At 41.5% G+C, this 26,339-nt stretch overlaps 1 protein-coding gene across 4 annotated transcripts in view; it reads right to left on the bottom strand.

Moving 5' to 3' along the window:
- The window catches only part of Esyt2 (extended synaptotagmin 2), an 88,403-nt gene extending 65,936 nt beyond the window's left edge, over window positions 1–22,467 (bottom strand). For all 4 annotated transcript variants that reach the window (XM_052739182.1, XM_052739183.1, XM_052739184.1 and 1 more), the window contains exon 1: window positions 22,026–22,467. In XM_052739182.1, the coding sequence (XP_052595142.1) occupies window positions 22,026–22,355 (330 nt within the window). In that variant the 5' untranslated portion in view covers window positions 22,356–22,467. The remainder of the gene's footprint in view (window positions 1–22,025) is intronic.
- Window positions 22,468–26,339: the final 3,872 nt, after the last annotated feature.

The following is a 26,339-nucleotide window of genomic DNA, read 5'->3' as shown; positions in this document are numbered from 1 at the left end:
TGGTGAGTCAGCATTCTGTGGCTATTCTCCCTAGGGGTATGGTAAAAAGGATGAGAAATCCAGACAAATGAGGCTAAAGACAGATGAGCTAAAAAAGGGACATCTCAAAGACCAGAAGACAGGAACTTAAGTCTGGGACAGCTGGGTCCAAGATTCCTGGAGAGAGTGGAATAGAGAAGAAAGCTACCTCTCGAATAAATAGAACTTTTGCAAGGTTCTTGTATGGAGAAAGCGCAAAACAGAATCAGTGATGGAGTGGGGACTAAGAACTTGATGCTGACTCAGTGACCTCTGGCAGCTGCAAACTGGTGGAGTGAGACACAGAGAAAGCAGAGATTCCCCTGCTGCAGCACAGAGCCTCCCAGTCAGTCTGTGAGTTCATATCCAATCAGTCCTGTTGGGTCTGGAAGACAGTTTTCTTGGAGTCATCCATCACCTCTGGCTTTTACAATCTTTTCTCTTACTCTTTAAAGACCAAACCTACATTATTATAGGAATAAAAAAAGAAGAAACCCAGTTTAAAGGCATAGAAAGTATTTTTTGACAAAATCATAGAAAAAAATTACCTAAATATAAGAACAGAGATGCCTATATTAAGGTACAAGAAGCATGTAAACATCAAAGAGAAAGGATCAGAAAAGAACCTCCCCACATTATAAAATAATCAAAATACTAAATATAGAACAAAGAAAGGACCTTGAAAGCTGCAAGAGAGAAAGACCATGTCATATATAAAAGGCAGGCCCATCAGAATGACACCAGACTTTTCAATGGGGACTTTAAAGGCAATATGGGCCTGAAATGATGCTCTACAAATTCTGAAAAATCACAGATGGCAACTCAGAGTATTATACTCAGCAAAACTATCAGTTGGGTTCGAAGGAGAAAGAAATACTCTTCATAAAAAAACAAATTTAAAGAATTCATGACCACTAAGCCAACCCTACAGAGGATGCTGGAAGAAAAACTTAAATTTGAAGAGAAGATTAAACACATCCAAGAAAGCATGAGAGAAAATAATTCTAGATCAGTTAATAAAAAGAGAAGAAAACACCATCACAGCAACAAAATGACAGGAATTAATAAATATTGTTCAATAATAACTATTAATATTAATGATTTCAATCTCCCAGTAACGAAATACAAACAAACAAAATCCAGGACCCATCTTTTTGTTGCTTCCAAGAAGTGCCCTTCACAATCAAAAATAGACACCACCCTAGGGTAAAAGGGTGGGAAAATGTATTCCAAGCAAATGGAACAAAGAAATAAGCAGGTGTATCTACTGTAAGATCTGACAAAATATACTTCAAACCAGAACTAATCAGAAGAGATAGGGAAAAAAACTACATTCTCATCAAAGAGAAAATCCACCCAAAAAGCCACTGCAATTCTTAACATCTGTGCCCCAAACACAAAGGCACTCAAGTTTGTAAAAGAAACACTACTATAGCTAAAATCCTATTGGCTTTCACACACTGATAATGGGAGCCTTCAGTACCCTACTCTCACCAATAGACAAGTCATCCAGACAAAAACAAGTCAAGGAAATGCTGTAGCTAACTAATGTCATCAACCAAATGGACCTAACAGAAATTTACATTTCACCCAAACACAAAAGAATATACCTTCTTCTCAGCACCTCATGCAACATTCTCCAAAACAGATTATGTACTCAGACACAAAGCAAGTTTCAACAGATACAAGAAAAATCAAAATAACACCCTGCATCCTATCTGCCTACCACAGATTAAAGTGGGACATCAACAACAGCACGCTTACAAACTCATGGAACCTGAACAACTAACTCTAGTGAATGAAAAACGGGTCAAGACAGAACTTAAGAAAGAAATTAAAGACTTTCTATAATTGAATGAAAATGAATACACAGTGTAACCAAACTTATGAGACACAATGAAGGCTGTTCTAAGAGGCAAGTTCATAGCACCAAGTGCCTACTTAAAACAAACAAACAAACAAAAAAAAAACTGGAGAGATTGCATACTAACAACTTAACTGCACACCTGAAAGCTCTAGAACAAACAGAAGAAATCACACCCAAAAGAAGTATATGACAAGGAGGAATAATAAAACTCAAGGCTGAAATCAATAGAATAAAAAAAAAAAGAAAACATAATGAAACAATTGGTTCTTTTCTTTTTTGGGGGGTGGGGTTTAAATTTTTTTTTTTTCCCTCAGAGTGGCAGTAATTCAATATTTAGGATCCCTTCGTGGGAAATGTTTTTCTGTTTTTTCCCCTTATGGTGGGAATGACTCATTATTAGGTAATCCCTTCATGAGAGTAAGAGGAAGTTTAAACAGGAGTGCACGTGTGCCAATGGCCTGGGGCATCGGGCAGGCAGGTACTTGCAGGAGGGAGGCATAGCTGCGAGGCCCACGAGGGGAATGGACTTGCGGGCAGGCAAGCTAGCAGAGGCCCGGAGAGGGACAGGTGCTAAAAGTTTAAACGGGCCCAACTTCTGGTGAAAAATGGTTTTGGTCAGGACATGGAATGCTAAGTCAATGCTGTTTGAATTTCCAGGGATATTAATCATTCATTGTATAAAGGATGTTCTGTTCTTTTGATTGTCTTAATAAATGTTTAGATGAATGTTTGATTTTCATGGTAGATAAACTAAAGGAACAGGATTCATAAATTTGAACTATATATTAGGTATGCTCTTGTCTGTTGATCATTACTGAAAATTTGGCTCTGCTCTTTAAGTTGCTTTCTAGAAATTCTGGTTTCATTCTATAAAGTTACCTCTTCAAATCCTATAGAGATTGTATTTAATGCTTTTATAATTGGCATATGTAAAAAGGGCCATGGAAACAGAAGCTGGTGATAGAATTGCTCAATTATTATTGCTTTCATATTTTAAAATGCAAAAAAGGCGCCTATATGTAGAACTGGAGGCTTTGAAAGTACAAGAGAAAAGGTGTTTTGACAAACAGTTATCAATGATAAATAGCCTAAATTAATAAAATTATATGGGATTGAGATTGAAAGATTATTGGATTCTGGTGCTGGATATATCTATAATTTCACAAGAGTCCTGAGATCCCAACTGGCCTCTACAAAAAGTCAAGAAAATAGAGATTATTACAGGATCTTAGAGCTGTTTAAAAAAGCAATTGGTTCTTTAGAAAAATCAATAAAATCTACAAACCCTTATCCAAATTAACTTAAAGGTTGCAGAAAGGAGATCCAAATTAACAAAATTAGAGATGAGAGGGGGACATAACAACAGACACCGAGGGCATTTACATTCAGCTGGGAATTAGAACTGCTTTCCACCAGGAGCCACACAGCCACCAAATATGGCTGAGACTGAGAGACACAACAGCCACTACACTTGACTAGGACCCAAAGCGGGTAAAAAAACCATCCTACCAAAAGCAATCTACAGATTTAATTCAATCCTCATCAAAATTCCAAGGTAATCCTTCACAGAAATTGAAAAATAATCTTAAATTTCAAATGTTTATGAGTACTAAAAGAACTGCTATGGGTGTTACCATCCCGATTTTAAGTTAGTCCTACAAAGCTATAGCAATACAAATAGCATGGTACTGGCATAAACACAGACACACTGATCAATAGAACAGAATTAAGAACCTCAATATAAGTTCCCTAATGTTTTACAAAAAGGCAAAATAAACAAACAAACCACCCAAACACATACACAAACAGACAAACAAACAAAAACCAAAAAACCACATTGGAGAATAGAAGGCATCTTCAACAAATGGTGCTGGTCAAACTGATAGATAGCTACATGTAGAAAAATCAAACCAGATCCTTACACCTCATCCTGCACAAACCTCAACTCCAAAAGGACCACAGGCATCAACATAAGACCTGATACCCAGAACTGGGTAGAGGTGAAAGTAGGGAATACACTTGAAATTACAGGCACATGAAAAGACTTTTTGAACAGGACCTCTGTAAAGCAGGCATTAACAATTGATAAATAGAACCACATTAAATAAAAAGCTTCTTTTCAATAAACAACATCATTCCAGGGAATAGGCAGCCTACCACCTTTACATCTGACAGAGAGTTTAGAGTTAGTTTCTACACAAAGAACTAAAATAGCTAAACATGAAGAGAACAAATAGCCCAATTAAATGTTGGGGCAAAGAACTAAACAGAGAGTTCTAAAAAGATGAAATACAAATGGCTGAGAAATACTTTTTAAAATGTTCAACTTCTGTCTTAGTTATGTTTTCTATTGTTGTGATAAAACACCATGACCAAAAGCAACCTGGGAAGGAAAGGGTTTATTTTGCTTATATACCTTCCATGTCAATGTTCATCATTCAGGGAAGTCAAGGCAGGAACTCAAATAGGGCAGGAACCTGAAGGCAGGAGCTGATGCAGAGGCCATGGAGGAGTACTGCTTACTAGCAAGAATGTTGTGGGAGTAACTGTAGTGGTTTGAATAAGAATCGTCTTCATAGGTCCATATATTTGAATGCTTGGCTCCTACTTGGTGGAACTGTTTGGGAAGGATTAGGAGGTGTGGTCTTATTGGAGGAGGTTATGACATTGGGGGTGGGCTTTGAGATTTCAAAAAGTCGATTCCATTTCCAATTAGTTCTCTTTCTCTGCCTGGAGGCTGTATCTCAAGATAGAAGCTCTCAGCCACCTCTCCAGTGCCATGCCTACCTGCCTGCTGCAATGTTCTTTGCTAACACCCCCTGATATTGTGAGCTTCATATTAAATGTTTATTTTTATAAGTTGTTTTAGTCATGGTGTATTGTCATGACAATAGAAAAGTAACCAAGATGGAATTTGGTACTGGGAGAGCAGTATTGCTGTGACAGGCCCGATCAAGCTGGTTTTATTTGTTTGTATATTTGTTTTGTTTTTTGAGAAGTGTGAAGACTTTGGAACTTTGAACAAAGAAATTGGTTGAATGCTGTAAGTGGGGTATAATGGACCATCCTAGTAGGAACATGGAAAATATAAGTGCTGAGAGTGATATGGACTGTGGAGGCCCAGCTCAAGAGGTTTCAGAGAGGAACAGTATTAGCAAATGGGCTAGAGACCATTCTTGTGATATTTTAGCAAGGACAGTGGCTGTTTTGCTCTTGTCCTAAGAATCTAACTCAGGCTAAACTGAAAAGTTTTGGACTAATTTCATTGACAGAGGCAATTTCAAGAAATACCAGTTTTGACTATATCACATGGTTATCAGTGATCATTCTTATGTAGATCTACAATGAAAAGAGCAAATGGGGCAAAAAGAAATACAAAATGCACAATTTGAAGAGAAAAGGAAATTTCATGTTGGAACCAAATCTTGTGCTGACAGAGATAAGGAGAAATGGAATAAAAGAGAGTGATGCCCTTGGGCCCAGACCCCACCCAACTAATCCTTCAATCTGTGAAAAGAAAAAGCCTAAGGAATTATCTGTTCCTAAAGAGCAACAACAAATCATAGTTTATGCAAATGCAATCCAAGGAGGAGGCCAAGTTCCATACCAAGCAGGCCTCTGAACTTGGCAGCATCAGCCATGTGGTTCAGGTTTTACTCAATAGTTAGAGAAAGCCACCGAGGCCACATGTGTGGCAGGAGAGCCCAGGGAGGACATTTCATGAAGTTGTCAAAGTAAAGTCTGGATTGTGTTGGAGACCCCAATATGGTGGTATTTTACTTGTACTGAAATGTGATTTTAATTGTATGTTAATAAATAAAGTTGCCTGGGGGTCAGAGCTATTAGAGCCATAGCAAGAGCGTGGCGGTGGTGGCGCACGCCTTTAATCCCAGCACTTGGTAGACAGAGCTAGGTAGATCTCTGTGTGTAAAAGGATACAGCCAGCATTGGAGACACACGCCTTTAATCTCAATCCCAATCATAGAAGACCTGGAAGTCTTTACAGACAGGCAGTGACGAGGCATGGGTTTACAACCAATGAGAAGGCAGAACCAAAAGTCTTTATAAAGACAAACACACAGGAGTAGCTCCCTTTTCGGAGAGCTCTCTTGGCTGAAGCAGGAAGGGTAAGGCTCTTAGCTCTGACCTCTTGGCTTTCTTCTCTGAATCAGCTCTGTGTTTCTTATTTAATAAGACAGTTGGTTACATCTACACCCCAAGACACTGGTGTCAGAGCTATGGGATATCCACCTGGGAGTGCTGCATACAGGGAGTAGAACCAGCCCAAGAAAGAAAAGTATGGTGCAATCGGCAAAACTGGAAGAGTGGAGCCATCTAAGCCCTTTGACATCAGACATAGGGTTACAGGATTTGAAATTAGCTCTGTTGGATTTTGGTCTTGCTTTGATTCAATATTTCCTCACTATTCCCTATGTCCCCACTTTCGGAATGGCAATATAAATTCTGTGCCATTGTATATAATTTGTATGTTGGAAGTATATAATTTGCTTTTTGATATTACAGAGGGTTACAATTAAGAGACTGCTTTGAGTCTCAGAAGAGACTATGAACTCTTAAACAGTCTTGAGACTGAAAGCCCGGAGACTTTTGAATTTGAACTAAATGCATTTTGCATTATTATATGGCTACAAGCCTATGGGGGCCAGGGAGTAGACTGTGGTGGTTTGAATGTTTTGTCATGGCAATAAAGAAGTAACTAAGATGGTAACCAAGCACTTTAAGGCCTAATCCACAAGATGGGAAGTTGGATACTATTTTAAGGTGTGTTACTTTTGTTTATGTTGCATTTGTTTAATTCTGTGAAGCTGTGTTACTTTGTCTAAAAAACCTGATGGTCTAATAAAGAGCTGAATGGCCAATTGCAAGGCAGGAGAAAGGATAGGCGGGGCTGGCAGGCAGAGAGAATATATAGAAGGAGAAATCTGGAGGGAAGAAGTAGCCAGAGAACGTGGAAGACTTCAGGTGCCAGCCACTCAGCTACACAGCAAGCCACAGAGTATGAGTAAGATTTACAGAAGAGAACAGGAAAAGCCCAGAGGCAAAAGATAGACAGGGCTAATTTAAGTTAAGGAAGGCTGGCAAGAAACGAGCCAGGCTAAGGCCAGGCATTAATAAGTAATAATAAGCCTCCATGTGTGATTTATTTGGAAGCTGGGTGGCGGGCTCCCACAAGAGCAAAGAGTCAAAACAACAACTACAATGGGACCCATACCTGGCATCATTATCAGAGCCAAGAACCGGTGGCTAGATAGGCCCTAGGGAAAAACCTACTACTATTATTCTGCTAAAAGGACATAGTATTAAAATGAATCCTAATGACACATTGCTATATCCACACAGTTATAAATCTCTCAGTCCATATCAGAAGAGTTTCTTGCAAATGCCAATTGGCAGAGACCCATCACTGGTCAACTTTCAAAGAGGAAATTGAAGAATACTTAGCCATAAATGGGAGATAATATCTATCTCTTCCCCCACAGGCTCAGGGATCATTTCTGAAGAAGGGATGGAAAGATGACCAAATGAAAGTGTTTTCCAGATAATAAGATAGTTGTACATATAAGTTCACAACAGTTGGGGCCGCACACAGGACTCAAGCTAGACAAAATCCCAGCATGGAGTGGGAAGTAGGCATGAAATCCTACCCCCCAGCATGGAGTGGGAGGTAGGCATGAAATCCTACCCCTAGCTGAGGAGCTATTACCAACTCATAACTGTTGGGACAGGCAAAGTCAGTTTTCTTTAAGGGTGTGATCCCTGTTATGTTAACTGTGTTCGGGGTAAGCCCTACACCCAAGAGTATTTGAGCAGCACAAATTAATTTGCTGGGTTAAAAAAAAAAGGATATGAAGTTGGGTAAGTAGATCTGGGAAGAAGGAGGGGAGTGAATAGATCAAAGTACATTATAGGAAATTCTCAAAGAACTAATAAAAATACTTTAAAAAATTTTTAGATTTATTTTCTTTGTATGAGTGTTTCACCTGCATGCATGTATATGCACCACATGCATACCTGGTGCCCAAGGAGGTCAAAGAGGGCACTGGATCTCCTGAATTGGAGTTAAGGATGGTCATGAACCACCATATGGGTACTGGGACTCAAACCGTCATCTTCTGTAAGAGCTATAAGTGCTCTTAACTACTGGGCCATCTCTCCAGCCTTAAAGATGTAATTTTAAGGCCAGACGGTGGTGGTGCATGCCTTTAATCCCAAAACTTGTGAGGCAGAGGCAGGTGGATCTCTGTGAGTTCCAGGACAGCCAGGGCTGTTACACAGAGAAATTCTGTCTTGAAAAGCCAAACAAACAACAAAAAAAGTATTTTAAAAAACAAGCTGGGAGCCAGGCATTGGTGGTGCACGCCTTTGATCCCAGCACTCAGGAGGCAAAGTCAGGAGGATCTCTGTGAGTCTGAGGCCAGCCTTGTCTATATAGTGAGTTTCAAGACATCCAGGACTACATAAAGAAACTCTATCTCAAAGGCTAAGGGGCTGGTGAGATGGCTAAGTTGGGAAAGGCACTTGCTGTCAACCTGGCAACCTAAATTCAATCTCTAGGACCCACATGGTAGAAGGAGAGAACCAACCTCTCCATGTTGTCCTTTCATTTTTAAGCATGTGCCATGGTACATGTATACCTGCCTGAACATATATACACACATGCAAATGAATAAATATAAAAATTTTAATATACTAAATAAATTAAGCTAGACACAAAAAGTCACATATTATATGATTCTATTTTTTTTTTTTTATGAACTATCCAGAATAGGTAAACCCACAAAGACAGAAAGCAGATTCATGGTAGGTACTTCAAAACTGACATAATAACCTCCCATCCTGACCCACAGTGACCTACTTGCAAATGCTCTTTCTTGGCAGCACTACCATTTCTGCACCTGGAGCTGTCACTCACTTTCTCGAGCACTCTTTTTCTATCTTCCCCTCCCAGCACTGTTTCCATGAGACTTGGCATCTTCATCTTCAGACCATCTGGCTACTACTGTCAAGCCTGTCTTTTTAATTAACACTTACCACCCTAGTCTATATCAGATATTTACCTAGGGTCTAGCAGCGAAAGGTAAACTGCTCTACCCGTGTGTTTCAAAGTCCTGCTTTGCTGTTTCTCTCAGTTCTCAGAGCTGCCTTTCTGCCAATTGTGTGGTCCTCTTTATTACTCTTGGTTGGATGTATTCTATACCAAAACACTCAATTCTTAGGTTCCAAGGCTACAGAGGAAAATGGAAATAACTCTGTGATAGAGTGCTTGCTACCATGTACAAGGATCCCAATATTGTACAAAGAAACAAAAATCTGGTAGATAAATTCTTAGCAACAACACAAAATACACCCACTATAGTGAAAAAAACCAAACCAAACCAAAAACTCAAAAAGTTCAGGGCTCTGAGGTTCCACTCCAGTTGAAGTGGGGAGGGAGGTAACAAAGGGTATCTCTGTGGTGAGAAGTGGCTCAGGCCACATGGTCAGAGGATCAGTCAAAGCTGTGTATGTCTGTAACTCAGGTGGTGACTCGAGAACATGTATGCTTGCCTGTGCCTAACATTTCATGGAACCTTGCCTTACTCCAGCCTCACAGGGTATAGGTAGGCTCATTGCAATTCTACATTCCTGATGAGGAACCGCAGGTTATCCAAAAGCACAAAATTAGGAGAGGTGGATCTCATTGAGGTGTGATTCACAAGGACCAGATCCAGAGTCTAAGCTCTTGGTCCATGCTGGCTGCTTCTCACAGTTAGCAACACACCCAAGGACACTGCACCAGCCATGTGGCTAATACTTACAGAGAAGGAAAAAGCAATCCAGCAAGTCTCAGAAACTTCAAAGCAGCTATCATTTAATTGTGCTACATGAAACCACTATTTGAGACCAGAACATTCTTGTTAACAAATTTTAATATCCCACACACAGGAAGAAGAGCATTCTGAGGTTATGACTCATCGTGGAGGGAATGTCTTTTGTAAGTCATTTTTATAAGGAGAGCAGGAGATAAATCTACCATGTCTTTACAAAACAAAACAAAACTCTTATTTTTATGTGTACAGTATTTTGCCTGCATGGAAATCTGTGCACCATGTGCATGACTGATGTCTGGGGAGGCCAGAAGAGGGCATCAAATCACCTGGAACTAGAATTATAGACAGCTGTGAGCATATAGGAATCAAGCCCAGAACAGTACCCTAGAAGAGTAGACAGAACCCTTAACTCTTAACCTCTGAGCCACCTCTCCAGCCCCTCTATGGTGTTTTTTAGTGTCTTTTAATGTCTTACCATTCAAAAAAAAAAAAAAAACCAACCTCACTGCCTTCCATGGCTAGACTTTTATATATAAAATTATCATCATGTTATTCTAATGAGTTTAAAAATAATCTATGTTGTGGAATATTCCTTTACACTGTGTGAAGGTGTGTCACTATGGTTTAATAATGAATGCTTTTTAATGATATTCTGCTTTACTCATAGACTAGTGCCTAGCTTAATTGTCATTAGAGATCTTTCATCCAACAACTGATGGAAACAGATGCAGAGACCCAGAGTCAAACATTAGTCTGAGCTCAGGGAACCCTGCTGAAGAAAAGATGGAAGGATTGTAGGAGCCAAGGGGGTTAAGGACATCACAAGAAAACCCACAGAATTAACCAATCTGGGCTCACAGGAGCTCAGAGAGACTAAACCAACAAACAGAGTATCTGCATGGGACTGACTTAGGTCCTCTGCATATATGTCTTCTTGTGGGAATCCTAACAATGGGAGAAGGGGCTGTCTCGGACTCTTTTGCTGGCTTTTAGGACCCTATTGCTCTTATTGGCTTGCCTCACGCAGCCCTAATACAATGGGAGGTGCTTAGTCTTACTGCAACTTGTTATGTCATGTTTCTGTTGATATCCATGGAAAGCCTGCCCTTTTCTGAATAGAAATGAGGAGAGGACTGGGGGGGGGGGCAGAGTGGATGTGGGGGAGGGACTAGGAGGAGAGTAGGTAGGGGAAACTGCAGTCAGGATGTAAAATAAATAAATACATTTTAAAAAGAAAAAAAAAATAAGTCTCTGTGTCATGATTTGTGAGCTGGCGGCCCCAACAAGAAAGTTCATCTATAAATGGCATCCAACATGAGAGCTCAAATATCCAAACATGGGGCCTGAGAAAGTTCTGGACAAGAAGCAGGATGTATCTTCCTAGTCTTGTAGTCTCTGGCAGAGTGGTGCTTAGTGTATAGAGGCGCAGCTATAAGTTGCTGTATTCAGGCTGGAGTCAGCCACCAGCGCCATGCGTTAAGCTGAGCCACACTGGCAGCTGACACAACAGTTTAAGATTTGTATCACTCAATCAGAGAATGCTGCAAGTGCTTAGTAAAGCCAGGTCCAGACACAAAAAACCTCTAAAAAGATACAGTATATTTAAAAATGTGCTTAGATGCTAAAGAAAGAAAAGATAATGCCTATAGACAGTAATAGAAAAAATAGTTTAAAAATAATAAAGTCAGGACAGCCAGGGCTGTTACACAAAGACACCCAGTCTGGGGAGTAGGGGAATGCCCTAAGTTGCCAGGCAGTGGTGGCACATCTCTGTGAGTTCGAGGCCATCCTGGTCTACAGAGCTAGTTCCAGGACAGCCAGGGCTGTTACCCTGTTACATAGGGTTTCAGTCTCAAAAAACCAAAAAGAATAACTAAGTCAGGGTTGGGGATTTAGCTCAGTGGTAGAGCGCTTGCCTAGCGAGCACTTGCCTAGCGAGCACTTGCCTAGCGAGCACTTGCCTAGCGAGCACTTGCCTAGCAAGCGCAAGGCCCTGGGTTTGGTCCTCAGCTCTGAAAAAAAAAAAAGAATAACTAAGTCTCTGTTGGCATTACAAGGAATTTTCAACACTTTGAATGAATGTCCTTATGCCAATCCTAGTAGAGATGGAGTCTGGAGGAATCTAGCCCTTTGTGAAGTGAGTTTCAAAGGTGGAAACTAGTTCTTCATTAGCAGGTGTTAAAAAGTTTTAAGTTATAAAATGGGGTGACATTTAGGTTAGTAATTAATGCACAGATATATTAATCAACTAGTACTTCAAACTGGAAGCACCCCCAAACAGCCCACAAACACCCTTGCCTCCATGTCCCAGATATTTTTTCACTATTTGAATTGATCATGCTTTGGATCAATTCAGGTGAGACTTTAGAAATCTATAGGCAGCTCTTGTCCTTGTACTTGCAGTCTCTTAAGAAGTCAGGCATGGTGGACCACACTGTAATCTTAGGTTCTCCAGAGGCTGAAACAGAAGGATCATCTCAGCCAGGAGCTGGAGATTGGCAGGTACAACAAAGAAAAGCCCATCGGAAGTGAAAGAAAGAAAGTAAGTAAGGAAAACAAGAGAGGAAGACAGCAGAGGAGAGGTAAGAGCAGAAGAAAGATGACTGAAACTACACAAAGTTCTCCCAAGAGACACATATAGTTTTGAAATGTTACGGAAACATTTTTTTGTAGCTCTGAACCCTAAGGAAGATGCTACAGCTTTTCTGTGTTATTCAGCGCAAGGTGCAAGAGAACCCTCAGGGCCTCAAGACACCAGGGTCCTGGGCATACGATCCTGTTATGGGAGGCATAGATAGACTGGGACTGTGAAAGCTGAATGGGGCTAGGAGCCAAAAGCCACCCAGTTTTTGTTTGCTGGCAGCAGGCCAGCGTGTGGCTCCTTTGAGAGACAGTTTTGTGGTTCAAGCTGGCTGGGAGGAATGCTTTCTTGGAGAGGACTCTGCACCAGCTCAGCTAGCAGCTTTTTCCCTGGAGCAGTTTTCGCCTAGGAGAAAGTTAACTGAAGGTGCCTCTGTAATTTGTTTGGACTGAATTATTGAATTCAGTGGAACTTTAAGATTGGTATCAGAACTGACTTTTTGAACTTTTCATATTTAAAAAATGGGATGGACAGGAGTGGTGCAAATGCAATGGGACAATTTTGATTCCACCTATGCACCTATTAACTGTGGTGACCCATGAACTGTTTCATGCAGCGATGGAACTGTTTATGGAACTGTTTTGTACAGAAATGGAGAAATTTGTTTTTTTTCTACCCAGGCTCAAGATGTAGCTTAAAAAATTATAAAGAGCCAGGCGGTGGTGGCGCACGCCTTTAATCCCAGCACTCGGGAGGCAGAGCCAGGCGGATCTCTGTGAGTTCGAGGCCAGCCTGGTCTACAGCGCAAGATCCAGGAAAGGCGCAAAGCTACACAGAGAAACCCTGTCTCGAAAAACCAAAAAAAAAAAAAATTATAAAGAAAAGGGGTAATTAATATTCCTCAGTCTCTTTAATTTTTTAAAAAAGATTTTCTTGTCCCTTGAGTGGATTAATGTTAACTTGTGTTGATGTACCCTATGTTTTGTATAGGTCTATTAAGAAACTGCTTTTGGATGTTTGCTAAAGTCTATGAAATGTAAATAGGTCTATTGAGAAACTGCTTTTGTACGTTTACTAAAGTTTGTAAAGTGTAAATTGTTCTATTGAGAATGTCCTTTTGGGTGTAAGTTTGTAAGAATTGTAATTATGTATAGTAATATTTAGGTTAGAATTATGATGTTAACCTGTTAATGTTAATGGTGATGCTAAGGAGTCTTTAGATGTGTTGCGGTTGCATCAGGAGTTCACTGATTTATTTGATGCGGTTTTATCAGGAACTTATTGATTTAAAAAAGGGCTTGGCACAGCTAAGACTGCTGTAGTTATCTAAGACTCATTCAAAAAGGCCATTCTATCTTTATCATCCTCTACTCCTTACTGAGAGCTGTGGCAGCCATAGGGAGCAGGAACATTGCTGTGGTAATTCCAGCTATCTGCAAGCTCTTAGTGGAAAGCTGATTCAGAGCTGCATTGGAGTTAAGCTCTGTTCCCTCATTTGAGATTAATATTATTAAGAAGGGGGGGCCTATGGGACCCACAGAGGCTTCCTAGTGACAACTTACTAGGGTCAGAGAATCTGAGCTTGCTTTACCCAGCAGGGCTGCATAAGGAGATGATTTGGTCACAGGCATGTTTACCAGATGTTTGGAAGGGTCTATACTTGGTTGTATGGTGTGCTTTGATCTTGCAAGAGGAGGTCTTTTGCTTCTCCCCTTGGCATTGTTATAAAAAGCCCTTTTCAATAAACGAAGTGGCTAGTGGCTATTGGGTATTGACCCAGGCCCTCCCAAAACTATTCTGTGTTTCTGTCTTTCTTATCATTGGCTAGGTCTTTCTTTCTATCTGATATTTCCTCATTCCTCTCTCCTCCACCTAAGAACTCTTCAAAAGGTGGGAGCTGGTGGAAAAAAGTTCACATAACCATGTATACAATGGAACATGCCATTCAGGACAACCTGAATGTGTTTCTGGGCCACGGTCACTTATATGTGGTTCAAAGTAAACTATCTCTTACTTACTTTAGAAAAAGAGCTATTCTGTGTCATAAATACTATATGTACATACGCATATTGCACACCCAAACATATCAAGACTAAGAAATGCCAGCCAAAAACAGTAGCATACACCTATAGTTTCAGATAGACAGAAGGATGATCACAAGTTCAAAGCTGGTTTGAACTATACAGCAAGTTTTATGCCAGCAACTTAGCTCAAGAAAAAAATATTAAAATTTTAAAAAGGCTCAGCATGTACCTTAATGGTAGAGCACTTGCCTGGTATATGCAAGGCCCTGGGTTCAATCACTGTTACTGCTAAAAATTGTATATCTGCATCTGTATGTACAAATGGTTATCACTAATTAGGATTCGTTTTTCCCCTTGTTTATTATTCTTGAAAGCTTGAAATGTTCTAGAATGAGGGTACATCAGAAAAATTATGTTTTAAATACCTGATTATCCATTAGCATCCATAATAAAGAAAAATACAAGTGAACTTTTTTTTTTTTGCTATATGATTAAAGAGCAATCACCACCTTTCAAGCCCAGTTATAAATACATAAAGAAGCATAAATAATGCTGCCGTACTCCTGGTCTCACTTCAGCACTGCTGGGGCATACTAGTTCTGGAGTTCAGTTACTCAGTGCAAAAAGACTTGAAGGCACACAAGACACACCTGTAAGAGATGTTTTACTTTGCACTGACACTCTCACCTGCTGAACTAGAAGTTCAGAGGCATCCTAAACAAGAGTGCCAATAAAACATCTCTAAGCATCCATAAGGAAAGACATATAACATAGCATAAAATTTGACCTAACTGCACAGATTGGTAAACATCAACACACCCTAGATTTTTAATTCTCATCAAGAAAATATTCGTTTTAACTGAGCAAGCATGTTGGGTAATATCTGTAATCTAATACTTGGTAGACTTAGGTACATGGTCTGCTGTGAGTTCAAAGCCAACTTGGGCTACACAGAGAGTTCCCGGCAGCCTGAGCTACAAAGTAAGGTCATCTTAAAAAGGAAATTGAAACACTTTGTTTTAAATCAGATTGATTTAAACAGCATTGCTATTGTCTTAGTGAATGTACAAATGCCAACTAAGACTCAATAAAAGGGCTACCTTACTTAAAAAAAAAAATCAGTAGTTCAGGACCCAGAAAAATTCAAGTTCTAAATCAGAGTTTTCCCAAATGATCATTAGTACACTTGTCAACACAAATAGAAAAATACACAGTAACCTCATTTAATTTATAATGTTCTGACAACTACCATCAAGGATAGTTGAATATTATGGACTATATTTTTGCTATTTATTAAGATTTATTCATTTTTTTATTTTATGTGTGTTTTATCTGAATGAATGTATGTGCATCTCTTGCATGCCTGATGCCTAAGGAGGTCAGAAGGGGGCATAGTATCCACTGGAACTGGAGTTACAGATAATTGTGAGACACTATGTGATTGCTGGTCATCAAACCCAGATCTTCTGAAAGAGCAACAAGTGTTCTTACTGTCTGAATCATCTTTCAAGCTCCTGGACTACACTGCATATTTAATACATTTTTCCTAAATTAAAAGATTAACTTTTAATTAATTAATGAATGTTTTAAGGCTAGAAATGTAACTCAGTTGCTAGAGTGCTTGCCTAGGATCTGTGAGGTCCTGGGTCTGAACCCCAGAACAACATAAACAAGCATGGTGGTAAACACCTGTAATACCAGCACTGGGAGGAGAAGCATCCTCAGCAACACAGGGAATTTGATGCTAGCCTGGTATACATAAGACCCAGTTTCAAATAAGGAAACAAGGTAAGTAAATAAAACCTTAAATATTTTCATAGCTGTTTCTAACTTTCACAAGCCGAGAAAACCACAAAGGAGTTGAGAGGAAATACTAATCAAAGGATATAAAATTTCAGTTAGGAGGAATAAGTTCAAGAGATCTATGGTAGACCATGGTAACTACAGTTAATAACAATTTTATGAATTCTTGAAAAGTGCTAAAAGATTTTCTCAATATAAAAAAAAAAAAAAAAAAAAAAAACTTGGTGGGCTGGAGAGATGGCTCAGAGGTTAAGAGCACTAGCTGTTCTCCCAAAGGTCCTGAGTTCAATTCCCAGCAACCACATGGTGGCTCACAACCATCTGTAATGAGATCTGGTGCCCTCTTCTGGCATGCAGGCATGTAGGCAGAACACTGTATACATAAATAAATAAATCTTTAAAAAAAAAAAAAAAAAAAAAAAAAACTTGGTAAGATGAGAAGTAATACATATGTAAAGTAACTCAATTTAGCCACTGAAAAATGTACATGCATTTGAAAGCATCATGTCGTGCATCATAAATATATGCAGTTTTCATCAATTAAAAAAAACACACTGGGCATAGTGGCTGTAATTACAGCACTTTTGAGTCTGAGGCAGAGGCAGGATGATCATGAGTTTGAGGCCAGTCTGGGCTAAATAGTCTGTTTTTAAAAAAGAAAAAAATACATGAATAAACTAGGGCTAGGGAAACAAAAAAATACCAATACATAGTATGACTTTTTAAAGCTCTGTCAGGTAGTATTTCCTAGTTTAAGGCCTTGCCACATCCATTTTTGTATCATTAGGACCTAGCATACTTAGAGCACAGAACATCTCTCATAGGTTAGTGTGATGGTTTGAATGATAATGGCTGATATGTTGGAATGCTTAGTCCCCAGTTGGTGAAACAGGGAAGAAGTAGGAGGTATGGCCGTGGTGGAGGAAGTGTGTCACTGAGGGTGGGCTTTGAGGTTTCAAAAGTCTATGCCATTCTGAGTTAGGCCCCACTCTCCCTCCCTCCTCTGCAATTACTCTCTCTCTCCCTCCCTCCCTCTTTCCCTGCTTCCAGTTTGTGGATCAGGATGTAAGCTTCCAGCTACTGCCCAGTACCATGCCTGTCTGCCTGCTGACATGCTCTCCACCATGATGGTCATGGACTCACCCTCTCTAACTATAAGCTCCCATTAAAATCTTTCTTCTGTAAGCTGCCTTGATCTTGGTGTTTTGTCCCAGGAATTGAAAAGTAACGACAGTTTGGTAAGTTTGGCTAGTTTTATGTCAACTTGGCACAAGCCAGAGTTAACTGAAAGGAAACCTCAATTGAGAAAATGCTGCCATAAGATCCAGCTGTTGGGTATTTTCTTAATTAGTGATTGATGGGAGACAACCCAGCCTATTGTGGGTGGTGCCATTCCTGGGTTGGTGGTCCTGGGTTCTATAAGTAAGCAGGCTGAGCAAGCCATGATAAACAGACTAGTAAGCAGCACTCTTCTATGGCATCAGCTCCTGCCTCCAGGTACCTGCCCTTACTGCTTTGATGAGGAACTGTAAGTGAAATAAACCCTTTTATATGGAACTGTAAGTGAAATAAACCCTTTTCTTCCCCAAGCTGCTTTTGGTCATGGTGTTTTATCACAGCAATAGTTACTAGTTAGAAACAAGCCTAAGCTATAGGCTGAGCTTTCATAATTAATAAGTCTCTGTGTCATTATTTGCCAGCTGGGTGGCTGATGAGAAACTACTACTACAGAGATCTCAGCAGAGTTCTCTCCAAAGAAGGTGGCCCAGAAATACAACTTCTAACTATTCTCCACCACTGCCCTCCTGGACTTCTGGGGCTTCTGTCTCACAGAACATGCCATGACTGCTATTGTTCACATCCAATTCCACACTCATATATTCTTATATCCACTCCCCTTACCAAAAAGCCTTCCCTGGTCCTTCAAATCATATGCTACCTGAGGCTATTACCAGCCTACCTACTAGTTCATCAGTTACATATACCTGGAAGGAATATAATTGTGAAGACAGGACGATTTTTTACATTGCATCATAACAGTATGACAAAGTTCCTCTGGGACAGAATTATCATGGAAATTGAGAGATGCTTTGATAAACTGTTAACCAAATGCAAAAGGCCACACATAGTACATCGTAAAATTATAGGTACACAAACCAATCTACAGGCTATATTTATAGATATATTTCATAAAGTATGTTACTCATATCTATAAATAAAGTATTCATATTTGATCTAAGTCCCGTCTTTAAAATAAAAATAAGCATAATCTGAAACGCAAATACAACTGAAGCCTGAACGTACAGGCTGATGGATACATACATGATAAATTTAAAATTATTGGAGTTAAACAACAACCAAGGTATTTACTGATTATTGTAAGAACCCTCAGAACACTATGTTCTAAGTTACTGGAACATTTAGAACACATATGGCAATGCAATCTAATTGGAACAGCCTGTACTAACTAGGTATAACCAGGTGTGAATGTTAAACTCATCAGCACCTGCATCTCATCCTCAGGGTGCTAGGGAGTACTCAGATTAAAATAACTAAAATCTACATCAATCTGATACAAGTCTCATGAAACTTATTGAAAGTACCAAGAAAGCCAATTATTTGTTCTTTCTTTACATGAGACTACCATGCATTTTTAAATTTATTTTGTTCTTAGGTTATAAGTATTGTGTTGACTAGAGTTACATTCACCTAAACTTCCAGAAGAACACTAGGAAGAAAGTTGTCTCCCTCTGAAGTTGTACACAATGATACAGAAGAACATATCTAAAGAAACAGACTGTTTCAATTCCCAAATATTTGAGTACTTAAAGGACAATTTTCACCAAGTTAAGCAACACTGTACATAACAGGTTGATGTTTCTATATACTTGCAGCCATAACATCAGTATTTACTGGCAGTAAGAAAAACAGGAAAAAAATCAAACTTTACCAAGTTGTGAGTTTTCAAATAAAAATACAAGTGCAGCACTGTCCCTATTCCCATGCCCAGCTTAAAATTTCATTCTGCTAAATAAAATGCTGTGGGTGAATGTTGTAGAATATTATTTTAAGACGTGTTACATTTGTTTATGCTGTCAACATTTGTTTAATGATGCAAAGATGTGTTGCATTCTTTTATGTTGCATTTGTTTAACTCTGTGAAGCTGTGTGACTGTGCCTGTCTAAAACACCTGATGGTCTAATAAAGAGCTAAACAGTCAATAGTGAGGCAGGAGAAAGGAAAGGCGGGGCTGGCAGGCAGAATAAATAGAAGGAGAAATCTGGGAGGAAAAGAAGAAAGAGAACAAGGAGAGGAGGATGCCAGGGGCCAGTCACACAGTCAGCCACAAAGTAAGCATGAAAGTAAAATTACAGAAGTAAGACCAAGGTGAAAGCCCAGAGGCAAAAGGTAGACAGGGATAATTTAAAGTTAAGAAAAGCTGGCTAGCAACAAGCCAGGCTAAGGCCGGGCATTTATAATTAAGAGTAAGCCTCCATGTGTGAATTATTTGGGAGCTGGGTGGTGGGCCCCCAAAAAGAGCCAAAGAGCAAAGAGCCAAAAGAGTAAAGAGTTAAAAAAAAAAAAAAAAGGCAACAACAGGTGAATTTATCTAACAATGAGAATAGGACGTTGATAGCATACTAGCTCATGTTTCCACTCCACTATGAATCATAGTCATCAATGACACTTGTACAGTCCTTGATATGTACATCTTGTTCAAGACAAAGTACCACCCCATTATCCAGAAACCCCGGGAACCAGATAAGCTTTTAGCACATACCTAATATCCCACCAACGTGGCTGAAACAGGATGACCAATCTTGGCCAAAAAGCAAGACCTTCTCTCCAAACAACCAAATAAAAACAAAACAAAACAAAAAAATATGCAGGGGGGTTGTCTGTGTAGTTTAGTGGTAGACCACTTTACTATCATGCTGGAAGCCTTAAGTCTGACACTGCAAAGAAAAACCAATTAAAAAAAAAACTGACCAATTACTTTTTTATTCTTTAAGAATTTAGTTCATTATGGCAGCAACTGCATTGTATTTCCTTTGTGAAAATACTTGCATTTTGCAAACATGTTTTAAAAGCTAGTTTACATCAGTTGCTCAATAATCAAGTATTTCTGAAAGTCGGCACCACCCTGCTCCTGAAGATTTCAGTCATATTTGTGCTGCTGTTTGGTCATTTAACTACTACGGTTTTTACAAGCTTTCTGACAGCATTTAATTCAGTGTAGCAGAGATATGACACCACTACAGCATTCCAAAGTACACCATTTCTTGTTTTTTCTCACCTTGGTCATTCTAACTTCCTGGTTTTTATACACTCCTTTACTGCTGGCTAAACATTGTACCATACCAGTTACTTTCATTTTCCAAAACACTATTGCCCTACCTATTCACCATGTATCTGAAGAATTTTGAATTCTCAGAGTACCCCACTATTACAGTTCTTACTCCTATTGCTATTTGTCATCATAAAGTGCTACCTGTTATATTCCTCTTGATTTTGGGAACCCCTATTTTTTAATTTTTATTTTGGGTTATTTGTACCATATATTCCATGGCTCATTTCTCAAGTGTCTCCTAGCTGGAAAAAGGGAACAGTCTCCAAGCTGTTTCTCCACTAAAACCTCTTTTTCTCCCTTCTAAAACTCACCACTGTCTATTTCCACATAGATGTTTACATCAAGCCTAATGTGTGCATCATTAATCTTAAAATATGCACTATTTCCGGCTATCTGAAACCGTGACACTAACTCCTTGCTAAGAAAGACAGTGAGGAGAAAAAGATAAAGCCAGCTCCAACAGGTTCAAATACTCAATAAGTAAGTAGAAAGCTACTTTAGGAAAAACCTGTAACATCATTACTGTTCACTCTTCCAAAACGTCACTACGTTCCAGGAAAGGCACAAAGCTACACAGAGAAATCCTGTCTCGAAAAGCGAAAAACAAACAAAACAAAACAAAACAAAAACAAAAACAAACAAAAAAAAGGAAAAAGAAAAAACAAAATGTCCATTACATATGTTCACACTGGATCTAGAATGATCATATAAAAGTGCTTAGTCTTACATCTGGTATTTTTAAAAATGAAACAAAGATTTCAAATCATTCTAATATAAGTTTTCCAGGAACACTTCCACCGTGTCAGGGACAACTAAGAAATGAATGAGTCTTCTTGAGTTTAGGATTAACTTCTTCCCACATTGGTTGTCACTACTTTTTAAATCAGAAAAGAGAATCTGGACGTTTCCAGGCCTGCAGCGCCGCGCTGGCAAAAGGTTTTCAGAATCGCTCAGCTCGGGACAGCAGATACCATCGCTCATGAAGGTACGCTTCAGGGCAGTAGTCACTGCCGGCGTGCGGAGAGGAAAAGGCCCCACAAGCGGCAATGGCCAATATCGCCAAGTTAGGAAGTATTCACTACCTGCACACTTCTGCTAGCGACGGGTGTGTGTGAGGGGGAGCCTGGAAGAGGACGGAGAGCGGACACTCTCGGAACAGATGACCAGGACACCTCGCCCTGGATGAGGGTGGGGACAGCAGCGAAGACACCTGACTTGGGCGGGGGAGGTGGGTGCGCTGACAGCGAGTGGGATCCAGACGCAGGCCTTCGCTCAGGGCGGGGCTAGGCCCCCCCCCCCCCGCGGTCAGGACCCCCGGGGAAAGCCGGTGGGCGGAGGACGCCGACAGGGGCGCGGACAGCAGGGGAGCAGGCAGACAGCAGTGTGATCACACACCTGACCTGGTCCGGGTCCAGGCTGTGCGGACCCCGGATCGGGCCGAGGTTTGGGGCAAGCGGTGCGGACCTCTCACTTGGGCTGAAGCCTGAGTCCCCACCCTCTGTCACTGAGGAGGAGGAGGAGGGGAAGGGTGGTGCGGACCAGACTCACCCAGGCGGGCAGATCGCAGGCGTGCACCCCCAGGCGCACGGCTCGCTCCTCGTCCTCCAGCAGCGCCAGCGCGCGGAACAGGCGGCTGGCCTTGAGGACGCGGCTCTGGCGGCAGCAGGCGAGGAAGACCAGCGCCAGCAGCACCCAGCTGAAGCTCATGCCCAGGTAGCCGAGGGCGTACACCGGCAGCAGCAGCGCGAAGCTGCGCGCCAGCTGCCCCAGCAGCCCCGGCAGGTCCACACTCAGCGCGCTGCCCGGGGCCTCGGGCTCAGCGCGGCCCCCGGCCGGGCCGGCACCGGCCTCCGGGCCCTCGTCCCCCGTGCCGCTCATCGCCAGCCGCGCAGTTCGCTCCTTCCCGCTGAGGCGGACGCGGGATCCCACAGATAACAGGGCGCTCCACCCCGCGCGCCAGCGCCCCTCTCAGGGGGACGGCGGGCGCCACCGCTCCACTCCTCAAACGGGCGGGCCGCGGCGTCATCACGGCGCGCAGGGCCCGCCTCCGCCGGCGTCGTCCCGGGGGCGGGGTCTTGCCCAGGCTGAGCTCGCCTTTGGCGACGTCATCACGGTGCGCCGGACGCGCCGTTGCCAGGATCAATTGTCCAGAGACAAGTTTGTACAGCGAAAGTACGGGGCGGGGCGCGGTAGGCTACGCCCCGATCCCGCCCACTCGCCAGGGCCCCGGGCGAAGAACCGCGGGCAGCGAATGAACGGTGCGTGGTGTCATCGCGTGGCCGGCCCCGCCCTCGCTTTAGTGTCCTTGCGGAGACAGCTGGCGCTGCGCGCTCCTCGTCCCGAGTGGGCCGCTGGCGACGCCATCACGCCAGGCCGGCCCCGCCCCCTAACCTGTGGGGAGGTTCCCTCTGCCCTCGAGGTCTGCACCCGGCTCCGAGCTCGGGGCTTGGCCTCTGGAAGGGCTTTTGCGGATGGGTAAAGGATGCAATGTTCCCAGCGAGCTGGGAAGCTGACAGGCGGAGTTGGGTCCTTAGCGGAGTACTGGGTGATTCCTCAGGCTTCAGGTGGGTGCAGGCTCTAGCCAGCCAACCCCTTGCCACTCCTGGCTCCTTGGCAGAGAACTTGAACTTACAGGTGCCAAGGGTAGGAGAATGGTTCCTGGACCTCCGTGTGTGGAATGAGAACTTGGTGCCTGCTGCAATAAAATTCGCCCTGTGGACTTACAGTATGGTGGCGCCTCTGTGTCTAGTACTCCCCAGGTCTGATTTCCCAAACCCTGGCCCCAGTGAGCTTAGGAAAACACAGTTGTCCTGAAGATTTAAAAACAACAAATAAACCAAACAAACAAAAAGCCCCCCAAAAAAACAACCAGATTCAAAGTTGTATTTTTCTCACCTCCCCGCCCCCCCCCCCCCCAATCACCCTTTAAGGGCAAACTCTTAGGGGATCATCTGTGAAGCTTTCAGAAAAAAAAAAAAAAAAAAAAAAACCTACGTTAAACTTTGCTGAAGAGCTGGAGAGATGGCCAAGCAGGTAAGAGTGTGCAGTGCTCTTACAGAAGACCTGAGTTTGATTGGCAGCATCCACACCTCATCTCCAGCTCCATGGGATCTAACACCTCTGGCCTCAGCAAGCACTTAATACTCATGTGCACAGACACATAAGCATAATTTTTAAGAAAAATTTCCAGAAGGATGAATTACAACTATGATTGTGAAATGTTGCAGATCTAAAGCCAAGTTATCTTGGGCTATATTTCTTACCTCAGTAGCCCATCATTGCCCATCTCTTGTGTCTGATCTAACATCCTTGTGATTCAGGTAAAAACCTTTCTGGAATGTATTAACAAACCACAAGCCTCCACCAACACAAAAGCTACCAATGTCATCAGATAGTATCTGAAGCCTACCGAAAATTTAAAAAAAAAAAAAGAAAAACACTTTTCTGTAAACTAATTTTTTTTTTGTAAACTAATGTTTTTGATTCACTAATGTATTTGAAAAATGCCTCGATTTATGTGATAGGTACTGAATGAATAAACAAATGCAAAGTCATCTGTGAAAAACTTTCCCCTGCGTATGTGTGGATATGTATTATAGCATTTCAGAGGCATGCCATGTTCTAGAGGTGACAAAGGTCTGCTGGGCAAAGGGCAATAAACCAAGCAAGGTATCTTAGAGTTCTATTTCTGTGAAGAAACACCTTGACCACCACAAGAACTCTTACAAATGAAAGCATTTAATTTGAGCTGGCTTACAGTTTCAGAGGTTTAGTACATTATCATCATGTTGGGGGCCATGGCAGCACACAGACAGATATGGTGCTGGAGAAGTAGCTGAGAGTTCTACATCTGGATCTGCAGACAGCAGGAATACAGCGACTCTGTACTTGTAATGGGCTTTTTGAAACCAAACCTACCCCCAGTGACACACTTCCTCCAGCAAAGCCAACCTCCTAATCCTTTCAAATAGTGCTAATCCCTGGTGACCAAGGTGTGATGGTATTGTGTTCCCCAAAATATTGTGCACCCTAATAATCTTATCTGGGGCCAGAGACGAAACAGCCACAATATTAAACATGAGGATAGGCAGTGGTAGCACACGCCTTTAATCCTAGCATTCCAGAGGCAGAAATCCATGTGTTCAAGGATACAGCCAAGCATGGTGACTCACACCTTTAATCCCAGAAAGCGAGCCTTTAATCCCAGGAAGTGGTGGTAGAAAGCAGAAAGGTATATAAGGTGTGAGGACCAGAAACTAGAAGCATTTGGCTGGTTAAGCTTTCAGACTTCTAGCAGTTCAGCTGAGATTCATTCTGGATGAGGACTCAGAGGCATCCAGTCTGAGGAAACAGAATCAGCTGAGGAATTGGCAAGGTGAGGTGGCTGTGGCTTGTTCTGCTTCTGTGATCTTCCAGAGTTCACCCCAATAACTGACCTCAGGTTTGATTTTATTAATAAGACTCTTTAAGATTCATGCTACACTAAGGATTCAAATCTAGGAGACTATGGGGGCCATTCTTGTTCAAACCACCACACTAGGTGAGATATTTTCTTTTTCTCTTTTCACTTTATTTTGTTTGCCACACAGCAAATGGCAACCCATTTCCCCTACATAACAAATATTGCTCTTGATGCTGCTAAGTTTTAATAATATCAAAAGAAGTGATACCCCGGGATGGAGAGATGGCTCAGTGGTTAAGAGTGCTTGCTGCTCTTCCAGAGGACCAGAGTTTGGTTCCCACCATCCATATTAGACAGCGTGCAACAGCCTCTAACTCCAGCTCCAAGGAATCCTAAAGGAATACCCCTTCTCCAAAACCGGCACCCTAACACAGGCCCAAAGCTCTAGGAAGTTTAATGCAGCTACCCCTACACACCCTGGAATCCAGAGGTTACAAAAAACAAAAACAGTCAATTTGACTTATCTTCCCCTCAGTTTTGAAAAGCTGTTTATCCAGAAAAACAGTTTCTGGGTCTGGAGAAGCCATGCTCTTACTCCCTCCCTACTCTCAATTACAACCCTCCCCCATCCCCCCCCCCCCCCAGACTCTGAACTGGGCATTCTCTTGCACCCTGGTCGCAGTGACACTCAGTCTTGAGTATACCTCCCAGAGCAAAAAGTCTGCTCTTGCCACTGAGATCGATGTAAGTGTTCATTTGTTTGTTTGTTTTTTTCGAGACAGGGTTTCTCTGTGTAGCTTTGGAGCCTTTCCTGGAACTCACTCTGCAGACCAGGCTGGCCTCGAACTCACAGAGATTCACCTGGCTCTGCCTCCCAAGTGCTGGGATTAAAGTCGTGCGCCACCGCCTGACTGAGTGTTCATTCTTTCATTATTCTCTGCTTGTTTAAATCTTTTTTTCTTCTTTGAAGTGATTTTATTTTTGAAATTATAATTACATCATTCCTTCCCTTTGCTCCCTTCAACCCCTCCTGTGTACCCCCTCTTTGCCTTCTCTCAAATTCATTGCCTCTTCTTCTTTAATTGTTATTACACACACCATATATAATATATATGTATATAACATATATATTTTATTTATCCATATAATGTATGTATATTATTTCAGGGTTAACGTCTTGGTATTGGATAACCAGTTGGGGCCAACATGTCTTCTGACATCTGTGGGTACATACATCTGAGCATACACTCACTCAGACACACATGTACACATTTTTTTTAAAAAAGGTAATTCCCTTGGTGATACAAGAAGGAGCAGGAAGGAACCTATATAGATTTTATGGTTTTTTTTATTTATAGATCTAAAGGTGCATGTTCACATCCTGTATAAAGACTTCTATGAACATACCAGAAACATAAAACCATGCACAGTCTGCTCTCTAGATGAAAAATTTCTCTCAG

Source organism: Peromyscus californicus, unplaced genomic scaffold (genome assembly GCF_007827085.1).
Source record: "Peromyscus californicus insignis strain IS unplaced genomic scaffold, ASM782708v3 Scaffold_15__1_contigs__length_86483966, whole genome shotgun sequence".
In the NCBI taxonomy this organism is placed as follows: Eukaryota; Metazoa; Chordata; class Mammalia; order Rodentia; family Cricetidae; genus Peromyscus; species Peromyscus californicus.
The sequence above is the reverse complement of the archived record's forward strand: the minus strand, read 5'-3'. Positions and strand labels throughout refer to the sequence as shown.